Source organism: Taudactylus pleione, unplaced genomic scaffold (assembly GCF_031769625.1).
Source record: "Taudactylus pleione unplaced genomic scaffold, aTauple2 ptg000003l, whole genome shotgun sequence".
Taxonomy (NCBI): Eukaryota; Metazoa; Chordata; class Amphibia; order Anura; family Myobatrachidae; genus Taudactylus; species Taudactylus pleione.
The window spans coordinates 3435222-3461528 of record NW_028284406.1 but is presented as its reverse complement, the minus strand read 5'-3'; the positions used below and the strand labels follow the sequence as shown (position 1 = coordinate 3461528).

Sequence of the window (26307 nt, the reverse complement as noted above, 5' to 3'; positions counted from 1 at the left end):
GCAGAGTGGCCTATATGGGCTAGATGTTAATAACTTGATGTCCCTCCCCTTCAGGAGTAGGAGCTCGTTAAACAGCAAGTTAGCCCGCTTTTGGTCTCTTTTGCATTACCAACCGACGCGTTTTGTCAAGTATCGACTTCTTCAGGGGTGTTTAATATCCGAACAGATATTCAGAATAGATACTTCAATTCTTTATCTGGCCACAGCTGGTCTTAAATAAGTCACTCCTTTTTTGTTCCTGACCTGGCAAAGGACTTAACTTGGGGTAGCAACCTATACTAAAGAGTTGCACTGAATGTATTGAATTGCATTGAATTATTTTGTACAATTTTACTACTATTTTTAGTACATTGTAGGCATTGTGTTGTGTGTGTGTGTGTGTGTATATATATTTCTACTTCAGGGTCCATAGGGTATCCACAGGATACCTTGGGGTATAGGTGTGACGTCAGTCGCAGGGCACCAAAGAGTTAAGCTTTCAGCCTCCCAGGATGCACTAGGTCCCCCTCCTATACCCCGCCCCCGGGCCAAGGCACCTCAGTTTAGTTTGGTGCCCGGCCGGAGTCGGGTGCACCTGTTGGAGTGGGGGCTAGAAGAGCCCCTGAAGCTTATTCTTCATGCAGCTGTGGCTGCACATCTGGATGAACAGCATGGACAGTCAGTCCTGACGTCCATGCTGTCTTCCCTACACCCCGCCGGTACCAGAACGCCGGTACTGATCCGGGGATGCTGGTGGGCGTCTGGGGTCACAGCTAGCGGTGACCCCAGATGCTCCGGACCATGGCCGGATTCAAGGGGGACAGAGGTAAGCAGCGGGGTCCCGCGGTGGGTCCCCGCTGATCACATGGTCCTAAGTCCCCAGGCAGGGGGCTCCCTGGGGACTGGCTGCAGCGTGGAGCCAGGCGACCAACCTGCGCTTCCACTACCCCCTGGGACAGCGGACCGCAGCAGAGCGGTAGCGCTGCGGCGTCCCAGGGGTTAAATGCATGCCAGGGGAGCGCGCCTTCCCTGTCTCACAGCCGGCGCCTCCCCCGCTGCACACAGCCCTCTCTGCATGCTGCCGACTGGTCCTGTGGCAGCGCTCCTCCCCCAGGCCAGCCTCCTCTCTGCTCCTCGGCGGCCATCTTCTCCAGAACGCATGGTGAACGCTGCTGGAAGCGCTGGACGGAAGCATCGTGGTCTGGGTCCCCCCGCATACCTCTCCTCCGCTGTGGCTCAGGTCTGTGTATGCAGCGCTGTGTCCTACCAGGCCCTGTGTCTGTGTAGTTGAGTAATCAGCGCTGTTAGTGCAGGAATTGTTATTTCTCTGCATTGTATGTGACTGTGCTAGCGCTGCTGCCTGTAACTTTTCTTCTCTAAACTGTCAGCTTTATTACTGTCCCTGTTCTTCTGCTAAAGCCCTTGCGGTGCGGTGCTGCAGGGTGGTCTCTCGCCTATTTAATACTTAATTGGTGAGAGAGGTCACATACGTGGTGCCATCATGTCTGAAAGTGATTTTCCCCTCCGGCTACAGTGTACCACGTGCAAAGTACCGTTAGCGGAGGGGGAGGGTAGCGCGGAGGGCCTTTGCCGCCAGTGTTTGTCCATGGCGCGGCCTATTACGGTTACAGCACCGGTACAGGAGCCGCCCTGGGCTTGTTTCGCTCAGGCGTTAACAGCTTTAGTGGGCCAGTTAGCTCCGCAGCCCGCGTTTACTCCGAGGGGTTTGTCCCAGCAGTCTGTGGTGTCGTCACCCATGCAGGGGTTCCCACGACAATTGGTGGTACCCCACAGTCTCCCTATTTCCCCGCTCCCGGGTTCTCAGGAGCCAGCGTGGGTTAACTCCCTGACGAGTTCTGTACAGCACTTGTCGGATGTGTTGCAAGGGGAGTCTGTGATGCGGCCTCATAAAAGGCCGGTGGCGTCTCTGTCCGCTCCTTATGAGGATGACGAAGGGACGTCTGATGATGGGGAGATTCTTGATCCTTACGATCAGGAACCTCTCCATACTAAGGACGCTGATGCTAAGTCCAAAGTATATATTCCTGGACTTATTCGGGCGGTCCGCACAGCCTTGGTGATTGAGGACGAAGTTCCCCCAGCGGCTAAATCTAAGTATGCCTTTTTCAAAGATGTGAAGGGCGATGCCACAGTCTTTCCTCTTTCGGGTCAGTTGGTGGACCATTTAGAGGAGGCGTGGAAACAACCTGGCAAAAGATACCAGCCGCAGAGACGCCTGGCGGTGGCTTATCCGTTCGCGGATAATTATTTTGCTAAGTGGGAATCCCCTCCACAGGTGGATTCTCACGTGACCCGTCTTGTCCGTAGTGCCACATTGCCGATGCCATCCATGTCCTCCCTTAAGGATGCTACGGACCGCAAGGTAGAAATCTGCCTGAAGTCCGCTTATTCCCTTGCAGGAGGGGCAGCACGGCCGGCTATGGCCATTTGCTGGGTTGCCAGAGCGATGGAGCGCTGGGCGGATTCATTAGAGGCTTCTTTTGAATCCGACTGTCCGGCCGAACAGGCGGAGTTGATTGGCAATCTCCGTGATTCGGCCACCTACATCAACGAGGCGGCTCTAGACATTAGTACTCTGGTGTCTAGAATTTCTTCAGCAGCGGTAGCTGCTCGTCGCACCTTGTGGCTGCGATCCTGGAAGGCGGACGCAGATTCCAAGAAAGGTCTGGAAGCGTTGCCGTTTACCGGAGAAGTTCTCTTCGGTCCGGATCTGGATAAGATTGTGGCCACGCTGGCGGCAGCCAAATCTGCTTGTCTCCCGTCGGCCGCTGCTCCTTCGGGTTCGGGACCATCGTCCTTTCGGTCATCTAGGGCCCAGGGCAGGCCCAAACCACAGTCGTTTCCTCGACAGGCTGGCCCTAAGAAATCGGTCAAGCCCCGGAAGCAGGCATGGAGTACCAGACGTCCGGCCCCCAAGCCAGATGACAAGCCTGCGGCCTGACGGTCCGGGCCTCCCTTTGGGGGATCCCAGGGTGGGAGGCCGCCTGCTACAGTTCGCCCAGTGTTGGTCGACCACTACGACAGACACTTGGGTTCTGGAGGTGGTTTCCCACGGATACGCCCTCTCCTTCCGGCACAGACCCCCGGCTCGCTTCTTCACCACGGGTCTCCCATCAGACTGGAACAAGGCTACGGAGCTGCGGAAGGTATTGCACACTATGCTCCAGGCTGGAGTTATAGTGGCGGTTCCATTCTCCCAGAGGGGCCAGGGTTTCTATTCAAATCTATTTTTGGTACAGAAACCCAATGGGTCATATCGTCCGATTCTCAACCTCAAAGCACTCAACAAGTCTTTGCGGGTCCCGAAGTTTCGGATGGAGACCCTACGGTCCATCATTCTGGCGCTGGAACCTGGGGACTACTTGGTGTCATTGGACATACAGGACGCTTACCTGCATGTCCCTATTCTTTGGCGCCATCAACAGTTCCTCAGGTTTGCAATCCGCAGCGACCACTTCCAGTTTCGGGCGTTACCTTTTGGCCTGGCAACAGCACCACGTGTTTTCACCAAGGTGATGGCGGTCATGGCGGCTTCTCTGCGGCTGCAGGGAGTCCGCATGTTGCCGTATTTGGACGACCTGTTATTTGTGGCAGGATCTCCAGAGCTCCTGTTACGCCACTTGGACCTGACCATTGCACTGCTGCAACAGCACGGCTGGCTAATCAACTGGCAGAAGTCCACTCTAATCCCGTCTCGGAGGATTCTGCATCTTGGAGCCTTATTGGACTCGGGACAGCAAAGGATCTTCGTGACGGAGGACAAGATCTCTGCTTTACAGTCAAGGGTGCGCAGTTGCCTGCACAGCCGCCGGGTGTCCTTACACTCGGCGATGAGGTTACTGGGCTCCATGGTGTCGGTGTTCGACATGGTGGAATACGCCCAGTTTCACTCCAGACCTCTGCAGCACCTGATCCTGTCCAAGTGGAACGGGCTGACTCAGTCTTTGAAGTCCCAGACGATTGTGCTCACCCAGGAGGTTCGCCTGTCCCTTGCGTGGTGGTTACAGACGACCCACCTCAACAAGGGACGTCCGTTCTGGGTTCCAAATTGGGTCCTGTTGACAACGGACGCCAGTCTTCGGGGCTGGGGAGCAGTTTCGGGTCCACACTTGTTCCAGGGCAGGTGGACGCCGACAGAAGCGGAGCTTCCAATAAATATCTTGGAACTCCGTGCGGTCTTCAATGCTCTCCAGCAGGCACAGCGGTTTCTCCAGGGTCGCCCGGTGCAGGTCCAGTCGGACAACGCTACCACCGTGGCCTACATAAACAGGCAAGGAGGAACTCGCAGTCGGGCGGCTCTCGTAGAGGTCTCTCGGATCCTGGTTTGGGCGGAGCGCAATCTTCCGGCCATATCAGCGGTCTTCATCCCGGGAGTGCTAAATTGGGAGGCGGACGTTCATCCGGGGGGAATGGTCCCTGCACCCGGACGTTTTTCAACTACTGGTGGACAGGTGGGGTCTTCCAGAAATCGACCTCATGGCGTCCCGGCACAACAACAAGTTGCCGGTGTACGGGTCTCGCACAAGAGACGAAGGGGCGTCTCTGGTGGATGCTCTGTCCGTCCGGTGGACGTTCCGGTTCGCATACCTGTTCCCTCCGGTCTCCCTTCTTCCACGGGTAATCCGGAAATTCAAACAGGAAGGAGGGACGCTCCTGTTGATAGCTCCCGCGTGGCCCAGACGGCACTGGTTCTCAGACCTTCAGGGTCTGTCCGTGGACATTCCTCTGCGGTTGCCGCTACGACCGGACCTTCTGTCTCAGGGTCCTTGCCTTCACCCGGACCTGACTCGGCTGTCTTTGACGGCGTGGCTGTTGAGACGGCCATGCTGAGGTCCCGGGGGTTTTCCAGCTCTGTGGTGCGTACCATGTTACGAGCTCGGAAACCGTCTTCCGCGAGGATATACCATCGCGTGTGGCATACGTTCTTCCAGTGGTGTCGACCGAGAGGTTATGCACCGCGGGAGTTTCGTCTGTCTCGGATTCTCGCCTTCCTGCAAGCGGGACTAGATCATGGGCTTCGCCTTGCTTCTTTGAAGGTACAGGTTTCGGCCCTATCTGTCTGGTTTCACCGTAGGATTGCTACAATCCCGGATGTGCGCACCTTTATGCAGGGTGTTCTCCGCATTCAGCCGCCCTTTGTTCCACCTGTGGCGCCTTGGGATTTGGCTGTGGTCCTGAGGGCTCTCCAAGGACCGCCGTTTGAACCACTGGGCTCAGTGGATCTTAAATGGCTAACAGCTAAGACTGTTTTCCTTCTGGCCATTGCTTCGGCCAGACGTGTTTCTGAGTTAGGGGCTCTTTCTTGTAGACCCCCTTTCTTGGTTTTTTATGGGAACAGGGCAGTGCTCCGCACTCGGCCCGAGTTTCTTCCCAAAGTTGTTTCCCAGTTTCATGTTAACGAGGAAATAGTTGTTCCGGCCTTTAACTCACCGGGTCTTTCCGTGGGTGAGGCCTCTTTGGATGTTGTGCGGGCCTTAAGGACTTATGTTGACCGCACTTCTTCGTTTAGGAAGTCGGACGCTTTGTTTGTCCTCTATGGCTTCCGTAAAAAGGGTTGGCCTGCTTCAAAGCAAACTTTGGCAGCCTGGATCCGTATGGCTATTTCTGAAGCTTATCTTCATGAAGGCCTACCGGTCCCTCCTTCTCTGAAGGCTCATTCCACTAGGTCTGTGGGTCCTTCGTGGGCAGCTCGACGTGGTGCCTCGGCAGTTCAGATCTGCAAGGCTGCTACGTGGTCTTCTGTCCATACCTTCGTGAGGTATTACAGGTTTGACACCTTCGCCTCTCAGGATGCTTCCTTCGGGCGGCGGATTCTCCTTTCTGCACAGGAGCGTCCCCACCCTTAAAGGATACTGCTTTGGGACATCCCCAAGGTATCCTGTGGATACCCTATGGACCCTGAAGTAGAAAATATGAGATATGGTAAGAACTTACCCTTGTTATCTCTATTTCTACGAAGTCCATAGGGTTCCACAGGACTCCCGCCCTGTCGCACCTGTGCTGCAGATGGGCTTTGCTCTGGTCACCGGTTTTCCGTCTCCCTCTGGTGAGAATGTGATTCTTGTATGTGTCCAGATCTTTGTTCTCTCTCTTCCTTCTCCTCCTCCGGCCTATGGCTTGGTAACTAACTGAGGTGCCTTGGCCCGGGGGCGGGGTATAGGAGGGGGACCTAGTGCATCCTGGGAGGCTGAAAGCTTAACTCTTTGGTGCCCTGCGACTGACGTCACACCTATACCCCAAGGTATCCTGTGGAACCCTATGGACTTCGTAGAAATAGAGATAACAAGGGTAAGTTCTTACCATATCTCATATTTTAAACACTAGTCCCTCGTGAGAAAGACGCGGACGGCACTCTGGGACTTAGAGAAATATTGCATATATTTGAACACCAACGTTTCAGAGCTCCACCGGCTCTTTTTTCAAGGTAGGTGGACCTCTGAAACATTGGTGTTCAAATATATGCAATATTTCTCTTTACAGTGGTGTCTATATATATGTTTTTTTAAGTTTTATGTGCATGATTTCCTTACTTTGTAATGAATGGCACTTTTCTGTGCTTTGCTTGGCCCCCAAGTGACATTATATGATTTTGGAATGACCAGGTCCTGGCTGACAACTTTTTTAGCCTGGGCAGACACAAGCCAGCCAGACTTTTTTCCGCAATGGAAGAATTATTGTGACAAACCACCTAGGTGTGGGGTCATCTAATGTGGCTGCAGGTTATAGGGCCAATAAATCATATTAAAAGAATTGTCATGGCAGAGAGCTATATACAAATGCAAAACCCAACAACCACATCTGATAAAGCAGAAGCTAGTTTGGTGGCTGTTCTATTGCAGGGCTCAGGAAACCTCCTGTGCCTGCTTTCTCTGGTGCTAGTGTGGGCCATGCAGTAAGCGTCTGCAGAATGCCAGTGTGCCCTAAGGTAGAATATTGTACTGGTCGCCTCTTACCGTCAGTGGGGCTGAAGCAGAATGAGGACATAACCCTAAGTCTCCTCCTAGTCTAACCCTAACCGCCCCCTTCTCCTAGCCTAACCCTAACCCTCCTGTGGGGGTGCCTAACCCTAAGTCCCCCCCGGGAGCCCCTAACCTAACCCCCCTGCGCACAGCTGTCCGCGCCCAGTGCGTGGCTTACCTTCGATCGGGGCGCCGGGCTCCCGGCGTAGGTAATATGACAGGCGTCAGGATTTTGACGCCTGTCATTAGATCCTTGCCAGGATGCCGTCGGTTGGCATTCAGACCGTCGGCATCCCGACTGCATACCGTCTACATCACCCGTAATGCGAGGAGAACCGACAATACCAGGGGTGGATGCCAGCGCAGCGCGAGGAAGGACTGGGGACATTTTTAAAAGTCCTTCAGGATATTTCTTACATGGTGTTCCAAGTTATGGAAGAATGTATGCGGTGAACTCCGTCCCAGGTAGTTTGGGTATTAGCGAGCACTTACTGTTCTCGTGCAGCAGTGCATAGCGACAGGGTTCCTAGGAGACTCTTAATAAACATTGAATTTACGCAGAAAGAAAACTTCCCCCAATTTCTGTATCTTCTGACTTTCAGAATCCGTAGGGTAATACTTCCCCACCAGAGCAGGGAGCAGGGAGATCACTGTACAGTTTGGCCACTCCATTGGGTGCTATCTGGTCGTTGAGGGCTCAGGTCCAGTAACCAGATCACTTCCAGACTAGGTTTGGGTCTGGAAATGACAGGAGGTTTTAGCGGTCATCTTTTAGTTTACAAGCAGGCAGAGTAAATCTCAGAATGATTATCATCCCATCGTTACCCGGCACTGTGGTCATGTTGGGGTGACACATCAGCGGTATGTCAGTGTTTGTATCCAGCAGTAACAGCAGACGTCATCTGTTGTACACATGGGTTACACTTATTCTTCTGTTGCCTCTTGTTTCCAATTCAGTGCCCCCGAGCATCCTGGGAGAGGAGTTCAACACTACAGTCACCGTCAATCAGCCTGTCATCCTGGAGTGTCAGAGCAGCGCCACCCCACCGCCCACTATCACATGGCTGAAGGATGGACGCCCCCTTTCCAAAAGGCCAGGGATTAGAGTGGCAGAGAATGGGCGCTACCTACAGGTCAGCCTTCACAATACAGTGCCAATGTCTGTTACTATAGTTTCTACTTCAGGGTCCATAGGGGATCCACAGGGTTGACCTTGGGGTATAGGTTGGGAACCAAATCCGGGCACCACGCAGTTAAAGCTTTTAGCTCCCAGGATGCACTGGGTCCACTCTCACTATAACCCCACCCCCAAGCCAGAGGCACCTCAGTTTCAGTTGGTGCCTGGCCGGAGTCGGGTCACCGTTAGCGCAGGGGGAGCTGATTAGCAGCCCCTAAGCTTATTTTATTTTTTTAGGGACAAAGTTTTTTCCCATGGACTTTGGACTCTTCAGAGCGGCAGCGTCGGACTGTCCATAGGACGTCTAAGCTGCCGCTCCGTCACCCCGCTGGCACTGAGACGCCAGTACAGATCTGGGGATCTCAGCGGGACCCCAGAGTCTGTACTAGCCGGACTCTGCGGGTGCCCAGGACTGCTGCCGGATCCACGGGGAGCAGGTAAGGTCGCGGATCACCGCTTGCGGTGATCCGCGCATTTCAAATGCAGTCCTGTGCCTCCGGTATCAGGGGACAGACCGGCGGCGCCGGCAGTGGCGGCGGGCCCCCCATACCCCGTGTGTCCACTAGACCACCAGGGACTTAACGATCGGTGCAGGGAGCCGGCGTCCCGGGGGTTAATAGCCGGCCAGGGGAGGCAGCCTTCCCTGTTACAGCGGCTCCTCCTCTCAGCTCAGCGCGCCTTTCAGTATCCATAGTCTGGCGTCGCTGAGCTGCTTTCTCCGCGGGCCACGCTTCCTCTGAGGTCTCCAGCGGCCATTTTATCTCTGTGGTGCAGCAGAGATCTCTGGAGATGGCAGTTGGTCCAGTCCCCCTGCGTACCTCACCATCAGGTCAGTGTACACAGCGCTGTAGCCTTCCCAGACACTGAATCTGGGTAAGTTGAATGCAGTGTAATAGTGCAGTATATTGTATGACATGTTTATGTATATATGTATATGTCTGCATTGTATGTGACTTATGCTAGTGCTGACTGTCTGTACTTTATTCTCTCACCTGTCAGTGTATATCTATCCCTTTTCTTTATCTGCCCTAATACAGCTGTACTTAGGGTGGTTCTGAGACCTCACATTTATATACTTGTTAATATTTGTGAGGTTTGTCACATACTGTTGCGTGCTGCACGTTGCCATATTTTAGATGGAACTGTGTGTTGCATACGCTGAAAATGGGTCCCTGCAGCTAATTTTTGGCATCAGTCAGGACCAGTATAGCGCTGCTTAATATTTCCGCCAAGAGGGTTGGTCAGATATGTCTGACCAGGAGATAGAGCGTTATACTGCACCCATTTTTACTATCCTGCAAGCCATGTGCTGCAGGTGTTAGTGCGGAGGATTTGAGTCATAAAGGGTTCTGTATGTGGCGTCATCTGGTGCCGGCCTTTTTCACGACCCCCTTGGGCGGTTTGTTTTCTCGGGATCCTCTCAATTGCAGATCGCCGGCCGGGCCCCATTGTTGTACCTCACCTGAGGGTTACTTCACCATACTGCCCTCTTCATCTCAGGGTATCTCGCAGCTTCTTGCACTCTTCCCCTGTGACACAGACTACCGCTCCCTGCAGGGTTTTTTTCGCAGTATATGAATTCCCCCTGGTGCCACAATAGTCTGTCATTCCCCTTGCAGGGATTACCACAACAGCCACCCTGGGTGGATGTCGTTTTCTACGAAACGCTAATTGGCGTGGTTGACGCCCTGTGGTTACTTCCCAGTTGGCTCTGCCCTGAACTGGATACTGTTTTGGGCTCTTTCCCTCTTACACGGGGGGAAGCCTATTTCAGGTATTATTATCCCTGCTTTAGGGCTGGTAGCAGGTCCATTCTGGTTAGAGTGAATGTTGACCTGCACCTGTATCATACACCCTCAGTCTTACATGCCTTCGGGTTCCCTGTTGCTGACTAGCGGGTGGATCGCATAGCGGGACTCTGGCTGTTGCCAGATAGGAGGTGTTACAACAGTGTTTGGCCTCCTGTCCCAAATCCCCTGAGGGTCATCACGAGTCCCTCCTGGGGTGGATGGGCGTGTTACTCGTCTGATTACAGACGTTACTACGCCTCCCATTCCTGCGTGGTCGGATTCTTCGGATCCGTAGGTGGTAACTCTGCCTGAAATCAGTATACTTGCTTTCAGGGGTTGTTACCCATCCTACCATGGCTATAGCATGGTTGGTTAATACTATTGCATATTGGGCTGATGCATTTGTAAAATTTTTTCCCCTCCAACACGTCTGGGGTTCAAATGTATTTGGTTGCTCTCGTAATATATGCAGTTGTCATAGGTGGAAATGCCTATATTGGATACCAGTCTCCTAACTTTCAGAGTTCCGGCTGCGACTGTATCCTCCGTAATACCCTATGGCTGCGCTCTGGGAATGCAGAGGTGCAGATACCATCTTTAGGGTTGATCTTGTTTGGTCCTGACCTTGACAAGATTGTAGTAACATTGGCAGTATTACTAACGACAAGTTTACCGCTTTCAGCTATGCCCACTACAAGGCCTCAGACTAAGTCTGTTAAGTCTTTTTGTCCTCTGGGTCAGCCTAAAGGTCTGTTTCTTCGTAGACTGTCGGCATCTACAAGGGCCGACATATCCAGTACCGAGCAGGCCTGGACTGCCAGCCGATCCTGCTTCTGAACCTACGGATATCTCTTCAGCCTGACGGGACAGGCCTACAACTGGGAGATACCGATTTTCTCAGTTCGCCCGGTACTAGTGTCAAGTTGCCGCGGCTACGTGGGTAGGAGGGTACGCCCTCTCTTTGCTCAGGCGGCCTCTTTACAAGGGCCTTACAGATCCAGAAAGCTATGCAGTTGTTGCGGTAAGCGGAGCTAATTAGGCCATCCCCACTATCTCAGTGAGGGACTGGTTGTTCTGCTTTCTTTCTGGTGCGGTGGCTGAATGGTCCTCTTTGGCCTATTCTCTGTCTCAATTCCCTGAACCAGTTCCTAAAGCTACCTGGGCTCAGGAGGAAATCCCTATGCTCCATCATACGATGTTTGGAACCTGGGGACTTTATGGTATCATATACAGGACGCGTGCCTACGGGTACTTACAGAGACCTTTCCTCAGCATGGGCTGAGGTTTGCTGTATCACAGTAACACTTACAATTTTTCGGGCTCTGCCTGTTGGGACTGTCCTCAGCCCCACAGGGGTTTACCAGTGTTTTGGATTTTCTGACAGTTCTCCTGCTCAGTATATCCCAATGCTCCTGTACCTGGACGGCCTCCTGCTCTTAGCGGGATCACCGGGGTACTTTACAGCCAGGTCAGGATGACTGTGGCTTCTTCAGGGTGCAGACGTTTAATCAACGGGGAAAAAGTCCTCCCTGCATCCCTCTCTGGGTATTCTTCATCTAGGATCCCTGCTGAATTCTCAGAATCTGAGAATTCTTCTGGCGTAAGACGGAATCTCCACTCTTCCATTAGGAGTACGTGGTTGTCTGCGCAGTCGACATATGTCTTTACACTCTGGGATGCATGGTGGAATGGGCTCAGTTCCATTCCAGACCTTTCCATAATTGGCTCATCTCCAGATGGAACGAGTTTTTTCTGTCGGATCACTGTTCAAACGATGATGCTCTCTCCGGAGGCAAGTCGGTCCCTGTCCGGGTGGCTATGGCCAGGGTATTCTTTGCTATGGACAGTGTCTGGTTCGCATCCTTTTCAGTGTAGTTGGACTTCTGTCGATTCCACCCTGTCAATTAACTTACTCTGGCATAACTCTTGTTTCCCGGTGAACCTGAAAAGGTTCAGTCCGACAGGCTCAGGACAGTGGCTTCCTTTTTAGCAACACTGTTCGTTGGGTGGCAATGACAGGTATGTCACATATTCGGACATAGTCCGAGGGTCTCCCCCCGACCATCTCGGCAGCGTTCATTTCAGGAGCTCTCCATTGGGAAGCGGGAGTCCTCAGCCGTCACGACGTGCATCCCGGCGACTAGTCTCTTCCCCAAGAGAGGTTTCATCTCCTGGTGAGCAGGGGGGGCCCCCCTGAGGTGACCCTCAGGGCCTTCTGACTTTATCACACTATGGTGTTACAGTCCAGCTCTGGGGATTCTGAAGCAACCTTCAGCGACTCTTTGTCGGTGAAGTGGTCCTTTCACTTTGTGTACCTGTGTTCTCCGGTCTCCCTTCTTCCTCGAGGTCTTTGGAAGTGTTTCAATTGAGACGGAGATGCTTTCCTGCTGGTGGCTCCTGATTGCCCCAGATGTCAGGGGTACTTGGATTTTCGGAGTCTCTCCATCGATACTCCATTCCTGATGCTTCGCTGCCCGGTCCTGTTGTCTCAGGGTCCTTGGTTTTGCCTTGGACCTGGGTCGTTTGTCTTTGACTGTGTCCCTACAGTGGTCTTACGGCTTCCCTGGCTTTGTCATCGTTGGAATGATTAGAGCACATGGATCAGCTTTTGCTGGGACCTACCACAAACTGTGGCAACCATAAATCTTATGGTATTGTACCTGTCGATACAATCCTCCGGTGTCCAGGATTTCCAGATATTCTGGCATTCCTTCCGGCTGGCTTGGGTTTCACACTTGGCCTGGTCTTCCTGACAGTGCGGATCTCTACACTGTCAGTATGGTTAAGATATGGAATTGCTCCACTCTGGTATCCAGTTCATCCTTTGGAGTGTTTTCTGGATTATGCTTCCATTTGTCCTCCCTAGGGACTCCTTGGGAGTTAGTAGTGGTTCTTCGTTCCCTCCGGGGACAGTCAATGGAACCGCTGGTTGTGATAGCCATTACATGGTCTATTGCTTAGGCTCTCTCTTTCTCTCAGGGTGTTTATATCAACCAGGAGAGTGTCTGAATTGGGAGCGTTCTCATGTGGCTCCCTCTTCTGGAGGGCATCATGTCAGGGTGTGAGTTGCTCTCGCCCTGTGTTTCTTCTTAGTGGTTTTCAGGTTCCATATTATTCTGGAACTTATGGTACGGCCATTCTGTCCCCAGTCCTCTCGGCTGGTGTGGCCTCATTGACTGTGGTCCGGCCTCTTTGGATTTATGTGATCCGTTCAGGTTCCTTACGGAAATCGGACTCCTTATTGGTGGTCTGAGATTTCTGGTTTTCACAGGAAAGGATGGCCGGCCTATAACCAAATGTTGGCTGGATGGCCTCGTAGGTCTTCCTCAGGGGCCTACCCATGGGTAGGCCTTTCTGTTGTTGATGCTTATTTTTTCTCGGGCCATGTAACCCTCGTGGGCGGCTCGCTGTGGCGCCTCGGCTGTTTTGCCTTACTAGGTGGCCACGTGGTCTTCTGTCCACACCTTTTTAAGGTTCTAGGCATTGGTTTCCTTTGCCTCTCAGGATGCTTCCTTTTTGGCGACGGATTCTCCTCTCAGCACAGGAGCGTCCCCACCCTTGGTTGAACTGCTTTGGGACATCCCCAAGGTCAACCCTGTGGACCCCCTATGGACCCTGAAGTAGAAAACAAGAGATATGGTAAGAACTTACCTTTGTTATCTCTGTTTCTACGAAGTCCATAGGGTCCACAGGGCGCCCGCCCTGATGCACCTGGCTTCATATGGGCTGTGTGGCTGGTCACCGGTTTTCCGTCTCCCATTTCTGTGAGTATGGTTATTGAGTGTTCCAGTTTTTTCTCTCTTTTTCTCTCCTCCTCCGGCCTTTGGCTACTTACAAACTGAGGTGCCTCTGGCTTGGGGGTGGGGTTATAGGGAGAGTGGACCCAGTGCATCCTGGGAGCTAAAAGCTTTAACTGCGTGGTGCCCGGATTTGGATCCCAACCTATACCCCAAGGTCAACCCTGTGGACCCTATGGACTTCGTAGAAACAGACATAACAAAGGTAAGTTCTTACCATATCTCTTGTTATTAATACTGCAGCCAGTAGACCACTGGTTTGCAGCATGTACTTTTTAAACTGTTGTAGAACTACAGATCTCAGCAAGCTATGTCTTCTTTGTAGTTCCACAACAGCCAGGGAGCTGTAGGTAAGAAGGAAAGGGCGCTTTAATTGCAATTAAATAATCCACCTACAGCTATTTGTTTGTCAGGCGTTTTACTTCTACCGCTAGACCCTCTAATGACCTTATTCTTATCTGCACATATATAATAATTACTATATTTTGGAGATGAATTGCCTGCTATGCAGGGGTAAAATGTAATATTTATAGGCCATAAAAGGACACAGCGCCACCTGGTGGCCATAATGGAAGTAATAACATAGCACACAGTATAGGACAATAAAACCTAATTTTTATGTTCATATTTTGCATCTCACCATAGATTGACCAGGCCCAGTTGCGGGATGCTGGAAGGTACACGTGTGAGGCCTCCAATGATGCTGGCCGTTCAGAGAAGCATTATAATGTCATCATCTGGGGTAAGGACGTTCTGGACATATAGGCGATTATCGGAAATGTGTGCATGCACAGGACTCATTCATTATGTGAACGTGATTGCACGCAGCCCCTATCTTCAAGGTATACAAAAGGTGCAGACAGCGCTAGTAAAAAAAGACAATTTATTAAAATTTTGCTGAGATAGTAAGCAGGCTTTGGTAGGGTTATTGCGGAGACATATATTAGTAGTAGCAATAGTCCAAGATCGCATACATGCATATAAATGGGAGTGCTCATTCCTTCTCCATATTCATTCCGAAGCCTCTATTTAGCTTAGTGCAGTCTTTGTGCAATAAAATTCACTTTTTTCTACTTCAGTACTTTAAAAAAAAACGTCTTACTTACAATTCTCCCGGGAGATAAAAAATGGTGTGTACCAGCTGGTTTAAAAAAAGGGGGGGCACAGTCCTTTACGCGTTTCTCCGCCTTAGGTCCGTATTCAGTTTGTGGCGAAAAGCCGTTTTCTCGTGTTTTTGGTGGAAATTTTTTGCAGATGACGTCATTTTCGCCTGTTTTGATCTTACTTTGTAATCAATTTGAAAGACTTTCCGCCTAGGCGGAGAGTCAATGCAATGTAATAGGCGGAAAAGTTTCGCCTGTGAATAGCAGGCGGAAAAAAGTACAGAATTGGGGTTTTGGGGTGCAACATGGCGGGAACCCCCGTGCAGTTTTCAGACAGTCCCCCAAAGGTAATCGGTGTCAAAAAATAAAAAAAAAACACTTAAAAACACCCAAAAAAATCACTTTGAATTTGGGGGCGATGAAAAAAAATGTTGGGGGACAAAGTTAAAACTAGCGAACTTGCCTCTGGGGGGGTCCCCAAGTATGCCCCAAGTGTTTTTTTCATTGCAGGGGCTTGCGGCAGGTGGATTTTTCACGTTTTTTTAACCTTAGCTTTAGTAACTTTAAAATATGCTGACCCCCATTTTGAAGTACCCCAAATTTGCTGGGATAAGTTATTTTCTGCAAAAAATCCTCCTGGATACTATTCTGCATCACATATAGAAAAACGCTATTTAGCAGCTGTTGAGCCCGTTTGAAAACACCAAATACCTTCAGCAAGCCAAATCGGGGGGTACCATAGGGAACCCCCATGTCAGAGCATTTTTTTTTTGGGGTGTCAGGCTGATTTCCCCAAAACTGACAGTACTTTCCGCTTGTTTAAGTTTTGCCGGGTCCCGTTTTCGCGATACTTTTCCGCCTGCAAAGCACACGATGTAGACGAAAAGTCCGGGAGGCGAAAAAGTTTATCGCGGCTCAGCTCAAATTGAATACGGGCCTTAATGTGCAATCAGCGGCTTTGTCAGAAGTGTGCGACTTTCTTCTCGCTCACACGGTTTTTAACACGGGGCTCGGCATTCATGCCCATGTGCAGTGAGTGGAAGACCAAAAGGGGTATTCAATATGAAAGGTTAACTTCCCTGGCGAAGTTAACGTTTCATATCGGAGTTTTTCTCTGCGTAAAAGTATGGTGCGCGCTCCCGCTTATCCCCGTATTCAAAATAAAATTAACGAAAACGGGAAACTCCGAATTTGGATTTGCGTAAAGTTACAAATTTTTCCTTAAAATAATTGTAAGACCCCCCTAAAGTTGTAAAAACATGGGGGAACACTATGGGTGCCCCCGTTTTAGCCTGTAATTGAAAGTCGGGGATTTAAATAGCCGCAGCAGGTGTTTTTTTCCCGACATTGAAGAAGTGATGCAGAAGAGCACTTAGGTTATTTTTTTCGTTTTTTTAAGTGGTCCCATCAAATTTGGGGTACATGAAAATGGGTACTAGCATATTTTGGTGTCCCTAAAGTAAGTTTTTAAAAATTCTGCATTTGTGCACCTGCCGCTATAATTCTATTCTAGAAAACACCTGCCGCATACTTGCAGAATAGCCCTGAACCTATTTCCCTATTGTTTAACAGTTTTTTCCCTTTTTTTTTTTTTGCACCCCAATTTTTAAATACATTTTTTGGGGTGTCCCTATTTTTTTTTAAAACTTTTTTTGACACAGTTCTTTTTTAAATGTTTTAAATGTTTCCTATTTTTTTTAAGCCTGCACCCCTAAACCCCAATTCTGCACTTTTTTTCGACACCTATTCAATGGTGAAAAGTTATCACCGTTTTTTATCAAAGACTTTTCAAAACTGCGATAAGTCTTTGAAATTGAATACGGTGTAAAACTAAAACCAGTGATATTAACGCAAAAAAATTAAAAAGTGCGATATTAACGCAAAAAACAATGTTATCGCGCCCATATTGAATACCCCTATTAGACTCATTGTGAGTAAACCAAGCCTCGTTTTGGAAAGATATCATGTGGTTATCTCTACACATATTATTGGTCAAATATTCTCCAGCTTCTTAGCTGGTTTTTAATGTGTACGGGGTAACTGTTTTCATGCGTTCTATTAGTATACTTCCGCGTGTCATTTAAAATAGTCACTGTCATTCCATATGAGTAGGATAACATTTTTTATATATATGCACAATCCAGGATTACAAATCCATATCCCACATACCTGAAAGTGATCTGGCATTTACACAATTTCCTTTTAATAAAGACTTTATAATATTTATTAATAATATTAAGTTGAAAGAACTTTTCTATTTTAAAAATGAAATAATCAACATAGAAAGAGAGAGAGAGATATAAATAAATAAATAAATAGATGAAGTCTAAAAAACTTGGATATATATTTCTTAGTTATCAGATTTATTCGTAAACATCCAATATAATATTAATCTAAACAATTCTAAGTCTATTAGTGCATTATCTCAAAATTGATATTTCATAGAAAGAAATAAATGTTTTCCAATGTACTAATCTGTCCAATAACAATGTCCATGTTATTGCATAGTACACAGTAGCATGATGACGTCTTAAACCGTATAGAACTTTTTTTTATTTCAATAGCAATCATGTATCTGGCAGTATATGGATAAGGGCATATATAGATCTTAAGATAAAAAAACAGTGTTCAACCATCATTAGGTTGTACTAAATACCTTATATAGCATCTAGTGTATCTGATATATATATATATATGTGTGTCCTGTAGAAAAGAATAGGGATAAGCTATACCATGTGAGAATCTGAAGGGAAAATGAAATAAAATAAAAAATAAAATAAAAAACCAACATCCATAACCAAGAGATATTCTATCGGGTGATTCAGGATCACAAATCCATGGTCCTATCTTTAAGGTGCAGGGCGGGGGCGGCCAGCGTTCCCGGAAACTCACTTATTCAACCTTGTATCGGACATACCAACTTCACAGCCAATGGATGGAACACGTGAGGCACACGATATCATCAGCAGCTGTTTCATGCAGAACTGGCAGATTTTCTGCCCTCCTGCACCCGTCCTCTTCATTCTTCTGCCGGCAACCAATGCATTTTCTTTTTTTTTCTGTTTTTCAGTGCCTCCTAACTTCCCAACATCCCCTGAGCCTCCCATGTCAGTCATTGAGGGGCACGCCATCAGCTTTACCTGTGAGTGCCAGGGGTCCCCTCCCCCACTACTCACCTGGGGAAAGAACGGTAAGTGATTACTGTGATGACATAAATCACGCAATTCAATTTAAAATAGCACATGGAAAAACATGGGTATTAAAAAAAAAAAAAAATGTGTATTAGAATTTAGAAGTCACAAAATTAATATATTAGTATTATACATACACCATGGATCAAATGCCACATCACATTCCTGACATACGTATGGTAATTATATAATAGTAGAATGATATAAAATCAGGTCTGTGTTTACAGTTGTGTGTCTGTCATTAATGATTGTAATATGATTAGAATCCCACCTTTGAGCGTACCGATGGTAATATATCTTTCCTACGTTGCTCCAGGATCCCCCCTGGCAGATGAGTATCTGCCTCTGGTGTCTGCAGGAGGACGGCTGCTTCAGATCAGTAAGGTGCAGGTGTCAGATGAGGGAACCTACACCTGTGTGTGCAGTAATGAGGCTGGCAGAAGCCAGCGGGACTTCTGGCTGGAGGTCTATGGTGAGAGAGCCTTATTATGTATTAGAATTCGTTCCTAACTTCATGTTCCAGCCCTCCCAATACTTGTAGCGTATTTTATTATTGATGTTTTATCCTCTAGGATGCGTTTCGGTCTTCGACCTTTTTCTAAAGACAGGTTTACAGTACACACATGCCGCAGAGATGTGTTGTAACCCATGGCAACCATCGCTGGGGGGGGTTTCACTGTGTTTTATTTTTTTTTTAGCGATTCAAAACTACCAGACTTTAGAGGCAAAACCGCTGGGGAATAAAGAAAACCATTTTCAAACACAACGTGCTGCAGATAGTCATCCCGAAATTTTTTTCTTGTTCTGAATACGAATCGTTTAAGCTGCGGTTTCACAATCTGACACAAAACCCCCCGGAATAAATGCCCACAAAAAAAAAAAGCGTGAGAATGCTCATACAGCCGGGATGTACTAAAGGAAAAATGTGGTAAAAACCCAGTTTTCAGGGTTTTTACAGCATTTCCATATGTACTAAACCCCAGCCGCCCAATTTTCGATGCGGAGGGTCACGCCAGGTTTTCTGGCGTTACCCTATAGAAGCCTATGGGCTTTTTACCACATCCTGCTCCCCGCTGCCACCCCGCACCTCTCACTGCCACCCTTCCCCCCCTCACCTCAGCCTCCTGCGTGCCGGCCCGTGCTCTTCCCTGCCTCCTCCTCCTATTCTTCTTCTGGGTGCAGGGAGGAGGAGGAGGAACCCAGGACTTCCTGCAGAGGTCACCATCAGAAAGCTCCCGGGGTAGGTGGAGACCCGCTGAGACCCTCTCACCAGGTAGCGGCAACTTTGCTAGTACATATGCGATTAGTATTTTTGCGGTGACTGGCAGGATGTACACCGCAAGGTTAGTACATCCATGTGCTTGGGCTCTCTGGCCATTTGTAATAGTAACAAGGCACAACACACTTATGGATTATGCTGGCAGTGATTACTTCATAATTAAGGGGGCAAAAATAGCTAATAATATATTAATGGGACCACAGTACTGTATGGGTCTATTCAGAAAACAATATTATTATATTGTGTTCAATATTATTTTTGATTACATTATGGGAGGCAAAAATATTTAAGGTTGCTTGCATTGCCGCAAAACGGGACCCAGCAAATGTGCCCTCTCCGTCCCTTTATCTGATTTAAAAAAAATCCTGTCCCACAAAATGAAATCTCATCTCTGCATTTAGGGCCGATTTCACAATGGACGCAGCGCCGATGTTTATGCAGTTGAGCGATTATTATGTTACTCGCAGTGCGGATTTATTCACAAAGTGATATACAGCCGGAAATTGTTTGTGGGCCACAACAGGGGAAGGGACGACTCAAATGCAGGCGTGTTGTGACCGATTGTGGGGTGTATTATCTGCCTGTGACTGCGATCCCGTACGTCGTAAAAATGGCTCAGACGACCATTCTGCGCGACCATAGGGTTACACAGAGTCCGATAATTGACTGATCTGAAACCAAGCCGCGTCATTGTACGCAGTGACTCGGATTCGCGTCTCAATACAAATCCCTGCAGATGCGACATTTGCATATTTTCACACGGGCCGCTGCGTACAAATTTGCAGCTGCCCTCGCGTGCACTTGGTTGCCTAATCCACAGAACAAGGAATGCCCTTGGTCCCATTGGCCATTGCGTTCCTCCAGCTTTTCGGACGCCACCATCTTGACCTGTAAATCCATGCACTTCCAGATAAACCAAGTGCAAATGCGTCACAGCCGGTGTGGGAAGTCACCGTACATGTTCTTATATTAGGATTTATATTTTGGCGGCTCCTAAATGACCGTTTCTATCTTTGATGGTTTCCATGTTTGATATTCTTCTTATTGTTATTCTCAGTTGTCCTCTTTTACTTCTGCATTGTCGTTATCTAGATCTTATATTCACCATTTGTCTCTTCTGTTCCACATACTGGTATGTGAGTTATCTTCTCTGTGTCCTCTCCTTCTTCCCAGCCGCGCCTGTAATAACTGGGAGCAGCAATGTCCCCACACAAGTGACATCGACACGAGACGGCCACATCACCTTGGACTGTGCGGTCAGTGGAAAGCCCACCCCATCAGTGACCTGGCTGAAGGACGGCTTTCCATTGGGAAGCGGAGTAGACTTGATCTTAAAGAACAAGGGGCAGCAGCTCAGCATTCCCAAGGTGCAGCCCGCCCACTCGGGGCGCTACGTCTGTGTGGCTGTGAACGCCGCTGGTCAGACCGACATTAAATATGACCTCGTGGTGCAAGGTAAGTTCTACATTTTGGAAGCTTTATTCAACTTTGTTCATGACTTTATTCAACTTTATCCATTGCTATGTAATGCAACGATGTCTGCTTCATTGGTCATTGAGGACATTTTCCATCTTCTCTCAGTTCCACCAGAAGTCACAACCACCCAGACAGAGCCACCTAATGTCTCTGTGACTTTGCATGGTACCTTCACTCTCATCTGCGAAACCACCGGCATCCCTCCTCCAGCCGTTACGTGGTACAGAGATAACATCCCCCTGACCCCACAGGAGACCATTCATGTCCAATCAGGTACATGTCCTGGATCACTTGGTTTTTATTTCTGATGTACTTTTGGATGAAGGTCCTTGTTGAGTCTGAAAATAAGCTTCACTGTAGGCCTAATATACTGTTTTAACTGGTTCTTCATACTTTATTAAGACTAGATTGATTGATTCTTAAATAATTGGGGATATTTCGTCTTCTGGAGTAACTATCTACCAGGGATTGTATTTTAGTGGTCCTGTTACATGTGAGGGGCTGGAGCTGAAGTATCTTTGATGTATTTGGTCATATTCCTAATGGACTGGAGAATTTGATGATCCTGTAATTTGTTTTCCATTATTAACTAGGAGGACGGGTTCTTAAGGTAGTAAATACGCAGTTTGAAGACGGCGGAATCTACACTTGTCTGGTCACTAACGCAGCCGGAGAAGCCAAGAAGAACTTTGTTGTGGATGTCTTAGGTAATTGCCGTCAGATCTATGTAGCACTAATGCTTCTAGAAGTAAGGTCTGATTCAGAGATGGACGATAATGTGATCCCGTACGCCACTGCTACGCACAAATAGGCTAATGTTGTAGCCGCCTGGAGATGTACGGAGACGCCGACTTGCGGCTTCGCGGATCCAAGCAAGTGCGTGGCAAACACGAAGCGGTGGTCGCAGATCCCTCAATAATCGACCATCTCAGTAACCCTACGGAATGGGCGCGGGAACTGAGACACTGGCGCCAAGTTTTCCTGCGTACGGGATCTCACTAGTATGCTGAAACACGCCCCCCAAAAAATGGCCACAACACATCTATGTTTCTACTTCAGGGTCCATAGGGGGTCCACAGGGTTGACCTTGGGGGGTATAGCTGGATCTGGATCCATGGGCACCACGCAGTTAAAGCTTTAGCTGCTCCCAGGATGCACTTGGGTCCGTCCTCCTCTATACCCCGCCCCCGGCCACAGCACCTCAGTTTGAGTTGGTGCCCGGCCGGAGTCGGGTCACCTGCGCAGGGGGGCTGCAGGAGCAGCCCCCAAAAGCTTTCTATTTTTATTTTAAAAAAAAAAGAGCCTGTTAGATTTTTATTTTAAAACAGAGGCTCTAGTGTGGCAGCGACGGGCTGTCTATGCAGACGCCCACGCTGCCGCTCTCCTTCCCCGCTGGCGCCGCGACGCCAGTACTGCACTGGGGATCGCGGCGGGAGGCCAGAGTCCGTACTAGCCGGACTCTGGGTCCCTCCCTGGACTGCTGCTGGAGTCGCCGGGGACAAGGTAAGCCGCGAGTCGCCGATTAGCGGCGGCTCGCGGGTTTTGCCTGCAGATGCAGTCCTTTGCCCCCGGTCCTAGGGGACAGACCGGGGGCCGCTAGCGGTGGCGGCGGGCTCCCCCTCTGAGGAGGAATAACCCGTGGGACCACTAGACCACCAGGGATATATGGCAAGCGGGATGCCGGCAAGCCCTGGGGTTAATATGCTAGCCAGGGGAGGAAGCCTTCCCTGTCAGCGGCTCCTCCCCTCAGCTCAGCGCGCCTTTCAGCACGGAGTCTGGCGTCGCTGAGCTGCAGATTCCTCGGCCACTCCTCCTCTGAGGTCTCCAGCAGCCATTTTCTCACAGTGGCAGCGCAGATCTTCAGGGAGCACGCGGACCGGTCCCCCTGTGTACCTCTCCCCTGATTAAGGACAGCGTACACAGCACTATAGCCCTCCCAGACACTGAATCTGGGCAGGTTGATTGTAGTGTAAAGGTGCAGTGAGTATATCTTCCTGCATGGTATGTGACTTTTGCTAGTGCTGCCTGTCTGTGCTTATTTTCTACTTACTGTCAGCTTATACCTATCCCTTTACTTCTCCTACAAGCCCTACAGGTGTGTGGGGGAGGGGCGTTTCTACTGACCTCACTTATATAGATCACGTATTTGTGAGGTCCGTCACATACAGTTGTGTGCTACTCAGTGCCATATTGTGGGCTGTTGTTCAGCACACTGGTGAGTGCGTTTTACTTCTACCCTGGTGCCAGATATATAATATATTCTGTCATGTCAGACGAGGAGGTTGAGCGCTCAGTGGCTCCGGTGTTGGCCTCCTGCGGACGCTGTTCTGCAGGAGTAGATAGGGAGGATTTGTCACAGGATGGCCTGTGTAGTCGATGCCAGGTGGCTCCTGGCCCATCCAGACCTTCTCTGGCGCAGGAACCACCGTGGGCGATGTTTTCTCAAGTGCTGGTGTCTATTGCGGACCGTCTGTCGGTCCCGACTGCTCTCCCTACTAGGTCGTTGCCCCAGCCGACCATCCCCCATTCCCCGGGTGTCCCGCAGTTATTGCGGAGTCCTCCTGGGTCTCAGTCGGTGGGTCCCTATGCGGGGTTGCCTATGTATATACAGGCTTCCCCTGTGCCGCAGCAGCCTGTGGTACCTTTTCAGGCCCCTATGGTGACTCCTCCACCCTGGGTGGATGTGCTCTCCAACTCCGTGCAAAATTTGGCGGCCGCTTCCTCGGCTTTTCAGTCAATGTTGCAGACTGACATGCCTTCTAGGATTTCAAAACGCCCACTCATGACACGGGCTGCTCAGGTATCGGACTCAGAGGGTTCCTCAGATGATGGGGAGGTCCCTGATGACACTGACTCGGACGCCTCGGTCCAGGAAATGGATACCAAGTCGTCCATTAATGTGCGAGCACTAGTTAGGGCGGTGCGAGCTATTCTTCTTATAGAGGATGAGGCACCGGTTCCTAAGTCGAAGTTTCCTAGTTTCAAAAAAACTAAGGTGGCTTCTGCGGTGTTTCCCCTGTCGGATCAGTTGACGGATCATATGGCGGTAGCTTGGCAGGCGCCCAGTAAGATATTCCTTCCTCAGAAGCGGTTGGCTTCTAATTACCCCTTCCCTGAGGCACATTGTAAAAAATCCGAAACTCCACCGGCGGTGGATTCCCATGTCACCCGTTTAACTCGGGGCGCCACCTTACCATTACCGTCGATATCCTCGCTGAAGGATCCCACGGACAGGAAAGTTGAGACTTGCTTAAAGTCTATTTACTCCCTCTCCGGGGCGGTGGCCCGACCGTCCATGGCCATCTCCTGGGTGGCCAAGGCCATTGAGGGGTGGGCCAATGCATTGGAAGATACCTTCCCGGACGACGCTCCGGATGTCCAGCGGGCGTTGTTGGGACAAATGAGGGACGCTGCTTCTTACATTGGAGAAGCTTCTTTAGATGCTAGTCTGCTGACCTCGAGGGTATCGGCTGCAGCGGTGTCTGCCCGCCGATCCTTATGGTTGCGGTCCTGGAGAGCAGACTCTGATTCAAAGAAAGGTCTGGAGGCCTTACCTTTCAATGGGGAATTACTATTTGGCCGGACTTGGACAAAATAGTGGACACCCTGGCTAAATCCAAGTCGGCCTTCCTCCCTTCGGCGGCACTGCCTGCTAAGGTTCGGAGTTCGGCTTTTCGTTCCTTTCGGGTTCAGGGTAAGGCGAAAGGTCAGTCCTTCCCGAGACAGTCTGCGAGTAAGACGGCCTCTAAACCCAAGAAGCAAGCCTGGAGTGCTCGGCGCCCTTCTTCCAAGCAGGAAGATAAACCTGCGGCCTGATGGGACGGGCCTCCCTCTGGGGGACCTCAGAGTGGGAGGCCGACTTCTTCTATTTGCCCAGTGCTGGCACAATACCACCACGGATGCCTGGGTTCGAGAAGTGGTCTCCCAGGGGTACGCCCTGTCTTTTCGGCACAGACCACCCCACCAGTTTTTCTGCACAAGTCCTTCTCAGGACAAGACCAAGGCGTTACAGGTTCAGGAGGCTATAGAGTCCTTGCTGAAAGCAGGGGTCATTGTTCCCGTTCCTCTATCACAACGAGGGACGGGGTATTATTCGTCTCTGTTTCTGGTGCAGAAACCCAATGGTTCTCATCGCCCTATCCTCAACTTGAAGTCTCTGAACAAATTCCTCAGGGTTCCCAAGTTCAGGATGGAAACGTTACGTTCCATCATTCTGGCGATGGAACCGGGGGATTACATGGTGTCCCTGGACATCCAGGACACCTACCTCCATGTTCCGATAGCATCTTCACACCAGCGGTATCTGAGGTTCGCTATCCTTCAACACCACTATCAGTTCCGGGCGCTACCCTTTGGTCTCTCCACGGCACCGAGGGTGTTCACGAAGATTATGGCGGTCATGGCCGCACATCTACGGAACCAGAATGTACGGCTGCTGCCGTACCTGGACGACCTCCTGTTGCTGGCGAGCTCTCCGGAGGTACTGCTTCAACATCTCCACCTGACGATCGCTTGCCTGCAAGCACACGGGTGGTTGATAAATTGGAAAAAGTCCTCCCTGATTCCATCACAGCGGATGGTTCATTTGGGAGCCCTGCTGGATTCGCGTCAGCAAAGGATCTTCCTGACTCCGGAGAAGGTCGCCTCCCTACAGCTGCGGATACGCAGTTGCCTGAGCCGTTGCCGCCTGTCGGTCCATTCGGCTATGAGAGTTCTGGGGTCCATGGTGTCGACATTCGACGTGGTGGAATTTGCCCAGTTCCATTCCCGGCCCCTGCAGGGGCTGATTCTATCAGAATGGAACGGGTTACCTCACCGGATCCGCTCTCAGGTGCTGGTGTTGTCTCCGGACGTTCGGCTATCTTTGGCTTGGTGGCTTCAGACAGCTCATCTGGTCGAGGGGCGCCCATTTTGGATCCCGGACTGGGTCCTGCTCACGACGGATGCCAGTCTCCGGGGTTGGGGGGCAGTGACCGGCTCTTTGTCGCTTCAGGGTCGTTGGTCAGCGGAAGAAGCACTTCTCCCCATCAACATCCTGGAACTGCGGGCAGTATACAGGGCCCTGCAGTCGTCCGGCCCCGCTCTTCACGGAAGGGCGGTACAGGTGCAGTCCGACAACGCCACCACGGTGGCGTATATCAATCACCAAGGCGGAACTCGCAGTCAGGCAGCGATGTCGGAGGTGTCTCGTATCCTGACTTGGGCGGAGGGTCACATTCCAGCGATCTCGGCGGTCTTCATCCCCGGAGTCCTCAATTGGGAGGCGGACTTCCTCAGCCGTCACGACGTGCATCCCGGGGAATGGTCGCTTCACCCAGAGGTGTTTCAGCTGGACTTGATGGCCTCCCGTCACAATCACAAGTTGCCCGTTTACGGGTCAAGGACAAGAGACGCAGGTGCAAGTCTGGTGGACGCGCTGTCGGTGAAATGGACGTTTCACCTGGCGTATCTGTTTCCTCCGATATCCCTGCTTCCTCGGGTTCTGCGGAAATTCAAGCAGGACGGCGGCATGCTCGTGCTGGTAGCTCCGGCGTG

General features: G+C 50.3%; 1 protein-coding gene across 1 annotated transcript in view; it reads left to right on the top strand.

Annotated features, from left to right (window-relative positions):
• The window catches only part of HMCN2 (hemicentin 2), a 267414-nt gene that overhangs the window by 172678 nt on the left and 68429 nt on the right, over positions 1-26307 (top strand). Inside the window, exons 41-47 of the mRNA XM_088466840.1 lie at positions 7917-8092; positions 14369-14465; positions 17897-18016; positions 18334-18489; positions 20470-20751; positions 20878-21045; positions 21366-21479. Of these exons, the coding sequence (XP_088322966.1) occupies positions 7917-8092; positions 14369-14465; positions 17897-18016; positions 18334-18489; positions 20470-20751; positions 20878-21045; positions 21366-21479 (1113 nt within the window). The remainder of the gene's footprint in view (positions 1-7916; positions 8093-14368; positions 14466-17896; positions 18017-18333; positions 18490-20469; positions 20752-20877; positions 21046-21365; positions 21480-26307) is intronic.